The following is an 18,743-nucleotide window of genomic DNA, read 5'->3' as shown; positions in this document are numbered from 1 at the left end:
GGGTTGCATTCAAGTTCATCAGTTGTTTTGTGTTGAGCTTGTTGTGAATCTAGTCATCCATCCTAATACTTTCTGAGAATATCTTTCTCCCTAACACTAACTGACACTAGAATAAGTTCAGTGATTCTGATTTGTATTTTAAAGGAAGTCAGGACATCATTATCTTTTTGTTTTAATGTTTAATTTGTTGTATAAAGGCTATTTGTTTTTAATAAAGTTTCTAAATCTTATTCAAATAAAATTCTTACTTATTTGTTTGATAGTATGCTTTGAAATTGACATTTTATTTTAATTGTTAGCAATTTATTATTAAAAGGCATAGATGCATACAAATCAGCTTGAGAATCAAATACTTTCTGAGTGTAAGTTATTGCATTCAAACTCCTTGTGCAAATATTATTGGAGATGCAGTTTTATTAATTTTCACTCAGTACAGAATGATTAGGAAAATGTTCAACAAAATAAAACTAAAGAGAGGTAACAAAATGGGGAAAATGGAAAAAAAGTATTGAACACAAACCAATATGTTATTTCTATACAACATCAGATCAGAGTTACAAAAAGCCAGATTTTACCCTGTGATATGATTCAGATTTTAACTTTTACATGTTACTGTGGTGAATACCAAGCACCTAGACTCACTATGAAGAATTCCCCACCCTGTTTTCCCTCTAGTACTTGTCCCTTCTGTGGAAAAACTGGGACTGTTCACACAGAAGATCTGTGTGTAGCTTGAGAAGAAACCTCTGTATTACTCAATCACCATTGAGGAAGGTAAAGAATTTTATCTTGTATAAATGTTTCTGTGATTGTTGTGTTTTAGCTGCAAATCTTTGATTTAACTGATGTGAAATCAGGTGACTCAATGTAGAAATATGTAAGTACATGAAGTGTCAACTTTTTAATATTGGAAAAATTAATTGCACCTGCCCAAATTATAATGATACATCTGGTGACAAACTGGAAAATAAATACCTGAACAATATTCAGTGATCCTTGCAGATTTCAAGATAATATTTACCTGTTTCATGATAAAGAAAACTGAATAGCTGCAAATGCAAGAAAGAAAATATATTTTCCCAAAGCAATCTTAAGTATGAATTAAAAAGAATTCTTTAATTAGTACAGAGTACCATATAAATGTAGACTCATTACCACATGGAAAACAAATCAAATTCTGATATACTTTTTACCTATTATTTCAGAAATAGTAGAGTTCCCAAAATAAAATTATGCTTTGCTGCAAAGTTCATGGGTAGCCCAAATTTGGTTTTTCCAAGTTTTCCTCTGAGGCTGTTGAGGGAGTGAAGCCCCTAATCCAAAATCAGGTTCTTTCTGCAGTTTTGCCAGATTTCTGCCCAGGTTTTCCTCTCTGTTCTACAGATATCCTACAATGTTACAACTATATCCTACAATTGCCCTACAATATCAGATTTTTCCATAAGAAAGTAGATTGCATGTCTAAGTCTAAACTTTCAGTCTGACATAAAACCACACTTGCAACAATGACATTGTGTTCTCAAAATCCATCCAAATGTTTTTTTTAAAAAAATAGGATGTAACATCAGAGACCAAATAAAGGTTTCTTCCTGTCTTTGCCTTTTTATTTTTTGTCTTTCTTTTCTTCTACTTTTCTATATTCTAAATCTTAGTTTCAGTTAGTATTCAATTGCCTTTTTATTCAAATCTTATTAAAGTTATTTTAAAACGTGATGTAAAACAGAATTAGATGTACATTGTCTTTAAAACTATTCAAACTAAAACCTATTTTTATCACCAACTGTCATTCTTCTTTAATGCCAATATAGTGTATGCTTAAATGCCTTCTTTACTTCTTTGTTCCTTAGTGTGTAAATAAAGGGATTCAGCAAGGGAGTTACAACTGTACTCAAAATGTTCACTAATTTGGTCATTTCTAAAGAGGTCCGTTTAAAAGGCTTAACATAGAGAAAAATAGTGGAACCATACCAAATTATGACAACAGCAAGATGGGAGGAACATGTAGAAAATGCTTTTTGCTGCCCTTTGACTGAAGGAATACGCAGGATGGTAGAGATTATATAAATGTAGGAAAGTAGAGTTACAGCACAGGGTCCCAGTACAACAAAGATGGATATAATAAAGGCAGCCATTTCAACATCATAGGTGCTGCTGCAAGCCAGAACAATCCAAGAATCAATGTTGCAATAGAAGTGATTAATCACATTGGGTCCACAGAAGGTCAATCTCGAGATCAGAAAAGTTGGCACAGAAATAATGATGAATCCACAGAGCCAAGAGCTAGCTGCTAGTATGCTAGACAAATGGAATCTCATGATGTTGGTATAATGCAGTGGATAACATATCGCCAAATATCGGTCGTAAGCCATGACAGATAGAAGAAAGTATTCTGTGCATCCCAAAGAAAAAACAAAGTACATCTGCAGAATGCAGCCAGTGGAAGAAATGGCTTTATTCCATCCAAGAACGGTGACAAGGGCCTTTGGAACAGAGGCTGTCGTATACCACATTTCCAGAAAAGAGAGATTGCAAAGGAAGAAATACATGGGAGTATGGAGACACTGATTTGAGATTATGAGAATGATGATGACAACATTTCCCAAAACTGTTAGAATGTACATTATAAGGAAGATAATAAAGACAAACATTTGTATATAATGAGATCCAGGGAAGCCAAGAAGAATGAATTCCATCACTTTTGTTTGATTTTGTGTTCCTTCATTGGTCTTTTCCATTTGTCCCATATTTGTCTTTGTTGAAATTGGGGGAAAGCATACTATTTAGACTCTGGCTTCCCTACTTGAAACAGACCAATTTTATATTTTGTTTAGGTCTTTCTAAGTCTGCATTTAGAATATATATTAAAATCTTTCCCCCCTAGAAATTTAAATACTGAGATCCCATTCAAACTGCCACTATGATAGTTTCCCTTGGATATTCTGTAGGTACAGTACTTCTACTATCTAAAAATAAAAGATTATTCATGCTCAGTCTCCTCAATAGATTTATGTTGCTCTACCACAAAGGGAAAATATCATCAAATTTGATAAAGCACATGGGACCTATTATTTTTAATTTAACATTGGTGATTCATTAAATTTTGAGTTGGATCATTATCAAATACTTCATTTTAAGAGAAACTCACACTTGGTATTTAAGTTATTTCTTCTGGGGCCACACTCTGCAAAGTGAGAAGACCATATTAAAAGTTGTAATTTCAACTGTATGTAAGCTGTTGACACTAGTGCCATCAAATTATTTTTGAGGCATTTATTTATTTAAAATGTTTTATTGATTTTTAAGAATCATAATCTTTATTGCTTATTAAACAACATGTTGTCTCGATTCACATATTTGACATTAACTTCTTCAATATAAATCTGTTAAGTACTACACAATCCCATATTTTTCCCCTCATGCTCCTTTCTTCCCCATATTTTTCCATTTCCCCCTTATTATACAGTTACAATCAGGTGTGGAAGGCAAAGCCCTGCTTTCCTGTGTCCCATTGCTTTGCGATGCAAAACCAGAAATGAGGAATTTGTTTATTTTAATTTTGTGTAGTTGGTGGTTTTAAAGCATATATTAGGTCACAGTAGTAGAAAGGATTTTTTTTAAGTGCTTCTAAAATTTCAATGGGGAGGGGAGTGACAACAGTCAAGATGTCAACTTTGGTTGACATTTGCAAATGGTCTTTGATGGCAAAGTTGAACATACCACTGAAAAACTTAGCCTCTTCTGGCCACACTTTCTCAGCTGAATTCCTGAAAGTTCCTTAGAATTTAAAAAGAAATCAATAGTAGTTACCATTTCCTGACTCTGGAGTGTAGATTGTCTGAGTTCTAAGCCTTCAATCTGGCCTGAAAACTACTTTTGCAATAATAATAATAAAGTGGTGTTATTGGGAGATAGGAATGAAGAATGTCAGCCCAAAGTTTTTTGAATGGGAGATAGCAGAAGAAGGTTCATTACACTAATTTCATTGATTACATTATTTAAACGTAAATATGAGATTTGAAAGTGACCATTTTGCAGTTGAATTTCAGCAGAATAATGTCAGCATGTACAGAAGACTCCAAATGGGACTTTAGGTTCTAAATACTGTTAATGAGCCCTTGTTATCCAGTGTGGATTAGATAGTAAGATACTACTCCAACTCTATGTAATTCAACTTCCAGTTTTGCATCGTGGGGATATGGATGTAGGAAGGTAGGGCTCTGCCAGTTGCACCCAATTTTGCCCTGCTGGGGACCCTAAAAAGGGCCTAAAGTTGCCCCAAAGAGGCAGTGAAGAAGGAGGGGTGTTTCATCAATCACAGAGAGATGGTAGTCTTTCCTTTGGAGAGGCCTTTTGGAAGTCATGGTTTTCATGAAATCCCAGGTTACCTGTGACTCCATCCCCAGGGATGGTCCTCCAGAACTATAAGCCTCCTCACTGACAGCCCTGTGGTGAGGTCTAGCAACCTGGGTAGAGAAGCTGATATGCAGCAGGGAGGCTGGTACAACAGCAGCAGTCCCACATGATCCCTTGAATCCAACCTAAGAAAAAAAGATCTCATAGATACATTTGTTGGAACTAATTCCCTGCAGGCTGCCAGAGATTTTATGGTGAAAACAGCCATACTTTCTCCCTGGCTATTAAGTCTAGGCTGGTGCCATACTCAATAACCCATTGGGCACCTTACTAAGAAAGGAACACCTCTCTCTGGGCATAGCCAGGTCTCAGTGATGCAAGTCAGATCAGCTTTCTCTACATGAATCAAATCAGCAATAAGACAAGCCATTTTATAGGCTGATCTGACATTTAAAAGCAGCAGCCTAAAAACTGCACCCTGCAGTTCTGCTGAGGTGGGTGCAAGTGGTCAGAACAGAAAAATGGTACTAAATACCGAGGTTGTGTTCCCTGTCCTTTTTTGCCGCCATATCACCCATTATCTGATACCACTGAAATACACTCCTTTCCTTCCATGCCAACATTCCATTCCCAATCTTCCATACTCTTTTATTGCTATAAAAGTGGAATCTTTGCCAACTAACAAAAGTCAGGGGGTAAGATGACCCCAAAAGGCAGAGGAGTCACATCCAGCATCCTCACTGCAGCAGAGGAGTCACATCCAGCATTCCCTTGTACACCAACACACTTACAATGCATCCACTCAGTACACAAATAACACCCTGCCTGGTTGCTCTCACCCACCAAGCAGGGAGCCACTTTTCCCCCTAGCTTTTACCCAGGGGGGAGGGAATAACACACTCACATTACTCTCACATAACTTTCCCTCCACAGTCCCAGAGTTCTTGAAGAGCCTCCCAAGGCCAGATTATAAAATATTCCAGAAATTTCAAGGAAAACTCAGAGGCATGCTATACTGTACTGAATATTTTTGTATGGTACACTGCACTGAGTACTTTTGCAGCAGTACAGCCCTAAGATGTCTCATGAAGTCCATGGCATGCAGAGACCAGTAAAAGTTCAAAGCTCCTGTGTGCATTGCATATGATGCATCCCCTTATGGCATAGGGGGAGTTCTAAGCTACTTGTCAAGTAATGGGACTCAAGTTCCCATTGCCTATTATTCAAGGACATTGTCCTCAGCTGAGCACAATTATGCTCAGATTGACGAAGAGGCCTTGGCCATTGTGGCTGGGGTAAAGAAATTCCATGATTACTTGTATGGCAGGGAATTCACGGTCTTCACTGACCACAAGCCACTGTTGGGGTTATTCACTACACATAGGCAGATGCCCCAAATATTGTCCCCTAGAATGTTAAGATGGTCTACTTTATTTTTATGTCAGCCTACAGCTACAGGCTGGTTCACAAACCCAGCAAAGACATGGGCCATGCAGACGGCCTTAGCAGGTTGCCATTGCCACAGGTAGAGCCAGATCTGGCTTCAGCAGCTCGTATTTTGTCAGTTCAGGATTTGCCTGAGTTTCCCCTCCATGCTGGGGATGTTGCTGTGGATGCTGCAGACAGGGTTTTAAGTAGAGTCTTGTCATGGATTCACAGAGGGTGGCTTGAAAATAGCCCTGGACCAGAGTTCCAGAGCTACTTGACACGTAGACAAGAGCTTTCAGTTCACAAAGGCTGCATCTTATGGGGGAGCAGGGTTATTATCCCCAATTCATTAAGGCACTGTGTGCTTCAGTCTCAGCATGAGGGCCATCCAGGCATAGTCCAGATGAAGGCATTGGTACGGAGTTTATCTATGGTGGTCAGGGTTAGATAAGGCTATTGAGGGTGTTGCGTGTGTTGCATTTCCTTAACTTTTTTCTTGTTTTTTACATGTTGAAAGAAACTTTTTTTGTTATTTTTGACTTTGGTTGCAAGCCTTAGTTCATTTTGAGGCTTAGCTTTCCTCACTTCATCTTTGCAGGCTTGGGCTATTTGCTGATATACTGCCTTAGTTATGCATCCCTCCTTCCACTTTTTATACTTGTCCTTTTTATCTTTCAATTTATCAGAGTGTTCTTTATGCAGCCATGCTGGTTTCTTTTGAGAGCTGTTATTTTTCTTCTTTGTTGGTATTGTGCTACACTGGGCTTTTATTATCTCACTTTTCAAAATTTCCCAAGCTTCTTGAGTTGTTTTCCCATTGAAGATTCTCATCCATGGAATCCTACCCAAGCTCTCTAAGTTTATTGAAATTAGCTCTCTTAAAGTCCAAGGCTCTAGTTTGACTGTGTTCTATTGCTTGTGCTTCCATAATGTAGAATTCTAATATTGCATGATCTCTTCCCCCCAAGATTCCTGTGGATTCAGTACCTTCTATCATTTCATCTCTATTAGTGAGGATTAGATCCAGTGTGGCTAATCCCCTAGTTCCCTTCTCTACTTTTTGGGAGACAAAGTTGTCTGCTAGGTTTGTCAGAAATCTGTTTGATCTTCCACTTGGTGCAGAGTTTGTCTCCCAGATGATGTCAGAGTAATTAAAGTCCCCCATTACTATTGTGATGTGCTTCCTACACACCTTAGATGATTAGCAAAAAGTTCATCTATTTCCTCTGTTTGGCTGGGTGGCCTATAGTATATACCTATGGCAATCTCATTTCCCTCCCCCTTTTATATTGACCCAAATACATTCAAGACAGTTTTCATCATTGTTGTGCTCTATTTCTGTAGAGATGTAGTTATTTCTTATAGAGAGAGCAACTCTACCTCACCTTTTGTTTGGCCTGTTTCTTTTAAATAAGTTAAATCCCTCTAGCTGTGTGTTCCTTTTGTGGGTTTCATACCACCATGTTTCCGTAATGGCAACAATATCATACCTGCCCTCATTTACCTGAATTTCTAGTTGACCCTGTTTACTGTTCATACTTTGTCCATTGGTGTATAGACATTTGAGTCCTTTATGACTGACCCTGTGTTTACTTTCTACATAACCTGTGTGGTGCCTGAGTTCCCCTATTTTCTTACCACCTATTTGGTTAGTGGACTTTGTGTGGCACTTGCTATTAAAAGCTTGATTTTCCTTGACATTCTTGTTCACATACTCATCTGTGTTACATGCTCTGATAACCCTATAATTTTTAGATTGACAGGGACAGAGATCTTCTGTATCAATTAACTCATTGTCCCCGTTGTTTAATTTAAATATTCCTCCAGAAAATCTGTGAATTTATTGACAGACCAGACCAGAAATGCCACATGGTCCTGTCCACAGGTGGGAGGAAACTCATACACCATGGTCAAGGATTAACATTGACTTCGCTGGGCCCTTTCAGGGACAGCTATTTTTTATAGTGGTCGACAGCCACTCTAAATGGTTGGAAGTAATTCCTATTGCAACTATGACTACTGCTAGGACCATCCAGGTGCTTAGAAAGCTTTTTGCCACACACAGGCTGCTGGACCTCATAGTCTCAAACAATGGGGCCCAGTTCACAGCTGCACAGCTTCTTGAGAACTAACCTCATAAGGCATGCAACATTGGCTCCCTTTCATCCCTTGACTAATGGGCAGGCTGAATGCATGGCGCACACAACAAAGGAGCCACTCAAGTGCATCGTGACCGGGGATTGGCACCATAGGCTGGCTCATTTCTTGCTTTGCCAGCACACTACACCTTGTTATAGCAATAGGCAAGAGCCCAGCAGAGCTTCACTGGGGAAGAAGGCTCATCATGAAACTGGACAGGTTGCATCCTGACCGGGTGGCAGCAGACACCTCACACCCAAAGGCTCCAAGGGAGTTGCAAGTGGGTGATGGTGTGTGGACCTGGAACTATGGGCATGGGAACTTGTGGGTGCCAGGTAAAATTGTCAAAATTTTGGGACCTCTTTCCTATGAGGTGGCTCTGGATGGGGGGCGAGTTGTTCACTGCCATATTGATCAGCTGCAGAAGCATTTTGCAGAACGGCCACTAAGCAAGGGCCTCATGTCAGGTCCGCAAATAAAACCAGAAACCAGCAGCCAAGCAGGGCAGTCCACACACTCTGAGGACTCAACCAGTCAGTACAATGGGGAAGTGGTCATAGATGGACAAAGTCTGGGAGTGCAACATGGGTCTCCAGACAAGGAAGGTCAAACTGAACAAGGCAGGAACTGCACTGACTCTGCTTCTTCTTTGGAATTTGGTTTGGGCTGACCTGGAATGGCCAGCCAAAGAGATTGACTATTGGGAACTTGCCCGGTGGGCAAGCTGGTAGACCGGGGGTTGCCTGGGTCCCCCAGATGGTCTGCAAGGTCATGCAGACCACTACTATATTTACAAGACTTTATTCTTAAATATTATTAATAATGTGTGTATATTCTATAGGGGAGGGGTGTAATGTATTGAGATTTTAGTTGAACTGTTTCACATGTCTGTTTGAATGCTGCTTAAGGTTGCTCAATTGGTGTGTCTGTGTAATGGTCACTGACTTGCCAGACTTGCTGTTTCCAAGAAGATCATTGGATGATTTGGGGCAGGAATGAGTTCCTTTAAACCTATTGGCCGCTGCCTAGTGGCCAACCGTATAAGTAGCTGTGCAGAAGCCTCTGATTCAGTTCTTTTCCTGTTTGCCTCAATAAAGCAATGTTCCTGTTTCCAACCTCTTGTCTCGCTTACTGCCTCCAAAGAACTCACGATACAACAATGAGTTTATGGAAAACATATATTTTACTTGTTGATCTTTTTTTTTCAATTTAATCTTTTCTTCTGCCTGGTTTCTTACTTCTATTATTTAGTTTCTTTTAGTTTTTTCTATGATTTGTATTTTTATGACATATTTTATATCTGTTCATTTTTTTTTTCAAATCAGATCCAAAGCAACTTCATAGTAATGGCCTCCTATAGTAGGTAAGTCCTTTTGTCCAGGATTTATTTGCAAGAGGTGGTCAAATTCTAGGAGCAGTTTTCTCACTCACTGTGCCTATATAACTGTTACAATAATTATAACCTGCTAGCTTAACAATAATTTACAGACACTAGGATAAATGTAATATAATAAAAAAGGAAGAAAGAACCTCAAATTTCCATTCTGACTTAATTGATCCTTTCTTCAGTGAACCTTTTTGGTATTGAGATCAGGCCTGAAAATAATGATATAACATTTGGGGAAGAAGATGCAGGTCAAAAGACCAGTATTGGAAGCCAAGATAGCAAAAATCTCCACAATCACAATCTTCTTCCCTGTGATGCTCAGATAAACTGGAATAAAGGAGATCCAAACACTGCAAAAGACCAGCATGCTAAAGGTGATAAACTTGGCTTCATTGAATGTGTCTGGTAAATTGCGGGCTAGGAAAGCTACAATAAAGCTGATGATGGCCAAAAAGGCTAAATAGCCCAGAACATAATAGAACATGTTGATGGAACCTTCACTGCATTCTATTTCCATTTGCCCAGTTGGTGAATCCAAGTTAAGATGTGGAAATGGAGGGGAGATCAGCCACCTAGCAGTACAAATTGCTACTTCAATGAAGGAGCAAGAAATGACAATGGCATTTGCCACTTTTTGTCCTAGCCATTTTGCTATCCTGTTTCCTGGTTTTGTAGCCATGAAAGCCAGAATAACAATGACTGTTTTTGCCAACACACAAGAAACTGCAATAGAAAAAATTATGCCAAAAGCTGTTATCTGAAGGAGGCAGGACACTTTAGTAGGTTTGCCAATAAAAAGCAAGGAACAAAGGTAAGATAGAAGTAAGCAGACAAGAAGAACCCAACTGAGATTCCGATTGTTAGCTCGAACAATGGGTGTGTTCCAATTCTTTATAAAAACTAATATCACAAAGCATGTGATGAAGGCAAAGGATATGGCAAAAGAAACCAAAACAGTCGCAATTGGTTCATGATAAGAAAGGAAAGTTAAAATTTTTGGGATACACTGATCTTGATTGCTGTTTGGATATTGATCCTGGGGGCATGGAATACAATGAGCAGCATCTAAAAAGAAGGGAAAATATATATCTGAGTCAGAAATGTCAATGCCTTAATTAAAAAAGTAATTAAAAAGTAATGATTATTTTTATGAACTGGTTATCAAAAAAAAATGGTCAAAACAGAGAATTGAGGAAAAAAGGATTGAGCCAAAGCTTAGAAGTGACCAATAATTTAAATTGAATCTGGATTGGTCACCAGGACCAGAGATTTACTCTTCCAAGCTTTCAGATTCATGCTGGAGCCCATCTTCAGTAAACTTCTCTCTACTGGAATAGCTTTGGGCTATTCTGTGAGATGTGTTTACATGGTGCCTTCCTTTTGGCTGATTGGTGTTGATGGCTGGTGTTTGGCTGTTGTTTCTTTCTGCTGCCAAGCTGTTGGCTCTTAAGTAGATAAACCAATAGTAAATCCGCACTTCTCTTAACTGACAAGAGACCCATTTCCCAGGCTTTAATCATTTCCCTGGCTATCTTTATACCTGCATGGCCAGAGAACTTAGTAGCTGGGAAATTAAATGTGTGTTCTTGTTCATTCCAATGTGAGGCTACCAAAGAGTTCAGGTTCCTTGTCTGACCACTTGCTTATATTCTTGCAATCTGGTGATTAGCTTCTTCTCTGTTTATCCCACAAAATCACAGGGACAATCCATGCAGGGGATTTGGTAGATTATATTGGAAGTTTCTTCCACCTCCAAGTAATCTTTACAGTGCATAATTTGTCCTCGTATGGTAGCCTCTGGGAAGTGTGAGATGCCCACCTGCAGATCTTGGAAGTTGTGTTCTACTGTTCCACAATGTTTTTGATGTATGGGAGGGTGTGCCCTATAGAAGATGGGTTCCCTGAAGATGGGTTCCAGCAGCATGAGTCTGAAAGTTTGGAAGAGTAAATCTCTAGTCCTGGTGACTGACCCAGGTTCAACTAACCCCAAAAGAACCGGTAATTCCAGAACTAAAGGAATGGATTGCTCAATTACAATACACCTGGTCTATTGTCAGAAAAGCGTTAACAGATGCTAGACTAGCATACAAAACACAGGCAAATAGGAAAAGAGCCGATCCCACACCATTCAAAGTGGGAGAGATGGTATATCTGTCCACAAAATACCTCAAATCACTCCAACCATGCAAAAAACTAGGACCAAAATATGTTGGACCTTTTCCAATTAAAAGAATCATAAACCCAGTAACAGTTGAATTGAGACTACCTAAAAATCTTAGACAAATACACCCAATCTTTTACTGCAGCCTAATAAAGAGAGAACAACAATCTTCCCTACGAACAAAAATCCCACCACCACCACCTCCCATTATGGTGGAAGGGGAACAACATTTTGAGGTGAAAGAAATTTTGGATTCCAGGAAACATCATGGAACGACCCAATATTTAGTGGCTTGGAAACACCTCCCCTCCTCAGAAAACGAATGGGTGAGCAAACGCCACGTTAAAGCACCAAAGCTGCTTAAGAGATTTCATACAGAATATCCAAACAAACCGAGTTAACATTTATATATGTTTTTTCTTTTATTTCCCTACAGATGGATATATCTTTCTTTTAAGGAGAGCGGGATGTCAGAATCCATTTATATCACATTCATAAATGTATGTTTAAAACATTATCCCCACCCCTGGATTCTGCCATCTCCCGAGGAAGGAGGAGCATATGTGGATTCAGCCTGCCTTAGGTTATTTCAAAGGCCAAGGGAACCTTTTGAACTGGGGGGAACAAAAGGGAGGGGTAGAGAAGAAGGCGTCTGGCTTGTGTCTTCTTTTAATTCTGGAGAAGAAGAAAGCAATAACCATAAAAATTTGAAGTTCCTTTTTTCCCCCACGAAAGGGATGACGAAGTAGAAGGATGGGGGCTGACCAAATGGGGTTGAGGGAAGGGGGGGTTGAACCGGGTACCCTTTATAAAATTTCAATTTGTAAAACAATACTAAGTCCTGCCTTGTATTCCCACAACCAAGCATGTCCTAGTAAAGATTCCTTTTGGACTAGAACTGACTGTAAGAGTTTTTGTCTTCCTAAGACATGGTTTGGGGTGGGTCCTGACAGATACACAATTTATTTCTATGTCCATCCAGTGTTACCTATGTTTGTTTTAGATTCAAATAGTTGCATATTCAATTAATTTTAAATTCTAAAACTCTTGCTAATAATGCATAGACTTTTGTAGACTGACTCAAAGAGATGCATAGAGAGATATGGTAGTGATGGGCAGGGTGACATCAGCAAACAGATTGACAACATTAACAAAAGAATAAAAAACAAGTAATACCTCTCAAAAGCTAAGCTGAGAGCATATATAAATGAAATAATATTTTATAACAATTTTTATCAAATTAACGACACTACATATCCTAATAAGTCACAACTCTACACAGAAATGATGCATCCTCTTCTATTCATCATTTTAGGTTTATTAAGGTAAAGGTAAAGGTAAAGGTTCCCCCGCACATGCATGCTAGTCGTTTTCAACTCTAGGGGCCGGTGCTCATCTCCGTTTCAAAGCCGAAGAGCCAGCGCTTGTCCGAGGACGTCTCCGTGGTCATGTGGCCGGCATGACTAGACGCCAAAGGCGCACGGAACGCTGTTACCTTCCCACCGCAGTGGTCCCTATTCTTCTACTTGCATTTTTACGTGCTTTCAAACTGCTAGGTTGGCAGAAGCTGGGACGAGTAACAGGCGCTCACTCTGCTACACGGCACTCGGGATTCGACCCGCCAAACTGCCGACCTTCTGATCGACAAGCTCAGCGTCCTAACCCACTGAGCCACCACGTCCCTTTAGGTTTATTACACATTACCTATCTTGATTTAAATGATATACTATATATTTTCACCTCATATATTGTAATATTTTAGATTTACACTTGCATAGCTAACTAATGCACCTTTATACAATCAATCCTTGAGTTATAACCATGCATTTAATAACTGTTCAAAGTTACAATGGTACTGAAAAAAAATGACTTATGGCTATTTTTTCACACTTATGACTGTTGCAGCATCCCCATGGTCACATGATCAAAATTCAGATGCTTGATAATTGAGTCATATTTATGATAGTTGCAGTGATGCAGGGTAATGTGATGACCTTTTGCAACCTTCTTACAAGCAAAGTCAATGCTGAAGCCAGATTCAACTAAATTGTTGCCATAGGTCAAGGACTATCTATAGTAATGTATATTACATATATATTTGTTGTTATACTGTTGACTTACAACAGTTCATTTAGTGACCATGCAAAGTAACAACACTGAAAAAAGTGACTTCTGACCATTTCTTACACTTACAATAGCTGCAGCATCCCCATTCTCCTGTGATCAAAATTCAGGTGCTTGGCAAGTGGCCTGTGTTTAGGGCAGTTGCAGTGTCCCAGGATTATGTAATCAGCTTTTGCAACTTTCTGACAAACAAATTCAGGGGCATTCACTTAATAACCAAGCTACTAACATAACAACTGCAGTGATTCACTTAATAAGTGTCTCGCTTAAAAACAAAATTTGGGCTTAATTGTGGTCATAAATCGAGGATTACCTGTACTGGAATATTGTCACATTCATTTGATTTTATTTTTGTACTGTAGTGCTGGTCATTGATCAAATGAACAGTATTTCATTTCCTATATCACGACAGCTTTAATTGTATCATAGATGGCTATTTCAAAACATTTGGATGCAGAAATATTTATTAAACAATACATCAGAATATAATTTAATCTCTGCTCTGTTTCATAATATATAATATTTAAAATATAACAAGTATCAATGACTTTTCATGATCTCTCTCTCTTTTTTTTCTTTTTCTTCACAATAGCCCTCAAGTTGTATTTATAACACTAGGTTGGTTACCAATTTGAATATAATGAGATATATGCAGATTTGATATATTATTCAGAGAAGTATACATTTTATGTAAGATAGTTAATCAAGTAATAATAGTGTCAAATATATTATTGGTTGGTTATTTTATTTTTATTAATCAGACAAACCATTTACAATTGTTTAATTGTAAGTACTTTAAATATTGTAAATACATTTCTTGAATTAACTTTCATGAGCCATTGTTTATTTATTTAATTAATTTCTATGACTGCCCATTTCAGGCAATAATTCTGGTGGCTTGCAATTAAATATATATTAAAATATAAATATATATTAAAATATTTTAAAACAATAAAAACAGTAAAACAAATAACACTAAAATATTCAGTTTAACTCTTCATAGGAACAAGATACTGTTCATAGGAGCAAGATAGGAGCAAATTAGCAATATAGAGAGGAAAAGGGACTCTTAATACATTCTGCATCCAAGGTTCAGAAACATAGCTAGGTTTTTAGTGCTGTCATGGAAGCTTTGATTTCTGAATTAAAGGACTATTCCTGGGAAGATGAGAGCACCACCAGAAACTTGAATTGCATTCAGAAACATAGTGGTAACCAGTGCAGCTCATGCAGGAGTTGTGTTTATGTGTATCTGGCAACATTTAATATGCACAAATTGCATTCTGCACCAAGTGAAGTTTCCAAAAAGTTCTCAAGGGCAAGCCAATTTAGAGTGTGTTACAGTAGTCTAACCTGAAGGTTACAACAACATGAGTTACTGTGATCAGGGCCTCTTGGTCCAGATATGGGCATGTCTGGATACCAGCCAAAGATATGCAAAGTCCCTCCTAGCCCAGGAGAAACCTGAGATAGTGCATTGGGTCTGTCTGGGGCACCTCAACCCTATCCAGGACCAGAGGTAGAAGAGCTTTGTCTCTATTGGTTTCAACTACCCATAGCAACTCCATCTTGTTACGGTTGAATTGGAGTTGTCTGATGCTCTAGCCAAAGCAACAGATTTCATTTCAATAACTGTAAGCCACCCAGAGTTACCCTATGGTAAGATCGACAGCCAATAAACAAACAAACAAACAAACAAACAAACAAATTTTAGATATATTTTCATTGGTTCCTACAGTATTGTTAGCATTACAGCCACATTAGTAAATGTTTTTAGATTTCCTGGAGAAAAGATAGTACATTAATATTCTTCTCATTCAAAATATCTTGCCTTTCATAAATAAGAATTTTATCCTAGAAAGAAATATGCTGCATATATGTACAGAACTATCTCTACAGAGGAGACAGATTGAAACTCTTGCTCATATATTACATACTGTGTATATTTAAACACAGGTATCACTTACTATCATTTACCTGTCTGGTTAGAAATCATGTCTTTTGAACATGGAATACAATCATAACAACATATTGGTTTTCCTTCCTGAAGTATCTTGCTTTGTCCAGTGTGGCAATTTTCAACACAAAATGAATAGGGAGGTACCTAATTTTATAAAATATAAGCATCATTATTACACCTCTCAGTGATAATTATGATGTTGATGATTATGATTATTGTTATTGCTAGTAATAATCTACCTTGAATTTCATCCAATGTCTTACTGCATATGGAACTCAAAATCAATTTTCTTATTCGCATTGTACAGAACACTTCCCTATTTGTTCTATAATACTTTAATTTAATGCAGGAATAATTTTCCCCATGAAATGTCTGCAAAAAAATTACAAACAATTAGGCTCAGAGAGCACCAAGGAACCCATGAGCTACAAACATTCTCCTTTATCCATTTCACCACTCTATAATGATCAGAAAGTACCAAGCACTTGGTGGTTAACAGCACAACAGAACACATTCATCACTGTTATTTAAACTCACTGTTGCTTATTTTTTACCTGCTTTAATCTTGTATTCCACTGAATAGCATTTTCAGAGATAGTGAATTCTTCCCTTGGTGAAAGCTTTCCCACTTTCATTTTAGAATATGTTTGATTGGAGAAAGTGATCCAGTTGATGAGATCCAAGCCAGCAAAAAATTCCCCAGAGGCAAATGAGATTTCATGGCCAGCACTATTGTTAAACCTGACATTTTTAAGGAAACTTTGAATCTAGAATGGGAGAAAAATAAATGAATGGAATACATTATTCTAACTTAATGTTTAAATGCTTTATTTTCTGCCTACCATGGTGTGGCAAATTAGCATCTGTCTGATTACTGTTTCTAGAATAAGAATATTCTACAATATTTTAGAACAGGATATGCTTATCTTATTCTATGAATGTGTGATTTTATTCCTTTTGTGAATTGAATAAAGCCTTTGACTCTGCATCATAACCAGTGATGGCATTCAGCCAGTTTGCACCACTTTGGCAGAACTGGTAGCTAATTTTTTGTTGCCCAGGCCCAGAATGGACTTCCAGAAGCAGCATCCACACAGAGAACTGGTTGTTCACATATTTGAATCCCATAATTGATCATAACCATCAATTGTCCAAGATTCCTAAATCTCATCGTTGGTCTGGTAAAAGTGGCAGAAATTTATCAGTAGATGTTTTCAATCACTGGAGGCATTTTATCTTCCCTACCATGACTAAGTCATTTTTAAACTAGTTGCAGTTCTCTGCCGAAGCAATTACCATTGTACATCTTCTACTTTTGCCTGCCCTTGAAAACATTTTTGAAGTTTTCTACAAAAAGAACTAGAACTAAGATTCTAGAAGAACTAAGAATTGTAAAACTTGCTCTGTAGAACAGTCATACTGATCTTCTAACCACACTACCTTTGCTGAACAGTTTCTTCTATACTCATTGTTGGTTGTTTCTGAGATTTCCCCCACCCAATGTATAGTACAGCTTGTGTTGTTTGTCCTATGAATAATTGAGTGTTCAACTTTTGATAAAGTTGCATGGGCATTCCTTTTATTGGAAAATGTACTGATTATCTGTTTCCTTTCTTTGATATTCAGAGTTGCTGCAGTATGTTTGTGCTTGTCTAAATTGTTTTCTTACACAGCTTCTGTTCTGTGAGGTTGGGTAGTGAAACCTTTGGTTATTGTGGATGGTTTTATGATACTTGTGTTTCTAATTTACCATTGTTGTGTCTGCTAATGAGGATATCTAGAAATGTTAGTATGTTGTTGTTTTCCTCTTCCCTTGTAAATTATGTTCCTTTGAAGTTATTGATAGTTTTATGCATCTTTTCTAGTTCTTTCTTTTTTATTATGCTGAAGGTTTTGTCTACATATTGGATTCATAATTTAGATTGCATATTTGGGACCTTCTAGGGATTGCATTACATTCTGCTATGAATTATGAGAGTAGTGATTCTATGGATGTTCCTCTGATTTATTGGTATATTTTTTGAACAAAATCAATGGTGGAAGGGCAATGGTTCACGAGAACCATGATTCTGAGTATTTCAATTGCAGTATATTTGGTTAGCGCAGGAGTGTTGCATAATAGTGCTTTTATTTATTTATTTATTTATTTATTTATTTATTTATTTATTTATTTATTTATTTATTTATTTATTATTTTATTTATTAGATTTATATAACGCCCTTCTCCCGAGGGACTCAGGGCGGTGTACAGGGCAATTAAAATATAACATAGAAAAGTTAAAAATAGATTAAATTAAATTTAGCCCCAAACAAAATAAATTAAATTATGAAATTTAAAACCCCAATCCCTCAGTCCAGGCTGGCAAGCTCAAATAACCAGGTTTTCAGGTCATGGCGAAAAGAGCGAAGGTTGGGAGCCAACCGGAGCTCCACAGGCAGCTGATTCCAGAGGTCAGGCACACCTACAGAGAATGCCCTCCCCCTGGGGGCCACCAGCTGGCACTCCCTGACCGACGGCACTCTGAGGAGACCCTCTCTGTGGGAGCACATGGGGCAATGGGAAGTTGATGCCAGCAGAAGGTGCTCCCGTAAATAATCCGGACCCATGCCATTTAGGGCTTTATAGGTCATCACCAGCACCTTGAATCTCACCCGGAGGACAACTGGGAGCCAATGCAACTCACAGAGAAGAGGTGTTAAATGGGAGTATCGGGAGACCCCCATCACAACTTGCGCGGCCACATTCTGCACCAGCTGAAGCCTCCAAATGGTCCTCAATGGCAGCCCCATGTAGAGAACATTGCAGTAGTCTATTCAAGAGGTCACGAGCACATGAGTGACTGTACGTAGGGCATCTCGGTCCAGATAGGGCCACAACTGGCGCACCAGGCGAACCTGCGCAAAAGCCCCCCTGGCCACAGCTCCTATGTGATCTTCCAAACTCAGCTGTGAGTCAAGGAGGACTCCCAAGTTGCGAGCCCTATCTACGGGGGGGGGGGTAACACCTCACCCCCCATAGTTAAAGATGGAATAGGCTGGATTGCCTGAGATGCCGGTATGTACAACCACTCGGTCTTGTTGGGATTACGTCGAAGCCTGTTCCTCCCCATCCAGACCCAAACCACCTCCAGGCAATGGGACATCATGTCGACGGCATCACTGGGTTGGTTTGGGGTGGAGATGAAAAGCTG

At 38.5% G+C, this 18,743-nt stretch overlaps 1 protein-coding gene across 1 annotated transcript; it reads right to left on the bottom strand.

Moving 5' to 3' along the window:
• Positions 1-1,793: 1,793 nt before the first annotated feature.
• On the bottom strand, positions 1,794-2,735 carry LOC310650062 (olfactory receptor 6F1-like; the record flags this gene model as incomplete). The annotated part of the gene is made up of 1 exon (XM_083378899.1): positions 1,794-2,735. The coding sequence occupies one exon, from the start codon at positions 2,733-2,735 to the stop codon at positions 1,794-1,796; it is 942 nt and encodes a 313-aa protein (XP_083235025.1).
• Positions 2,736-18,743: the final 16,008 nt, after the last annotated feature.

Source organism: Vipera ursinii (genome assembly GCF_947247035.1).
Source record: "Vipera ursinii genome assembly, chromosome: Z".
NCBI lineage: Eukaryota > Metazoa > Chordata > Lepidosauria > Squamata > Viperidae > Vipera > Vipera ursinii.
Note: the sequence above shows the minus strand (reverse complement) of the source record. Positions and strands in the feature narration are given on the sequence as shown.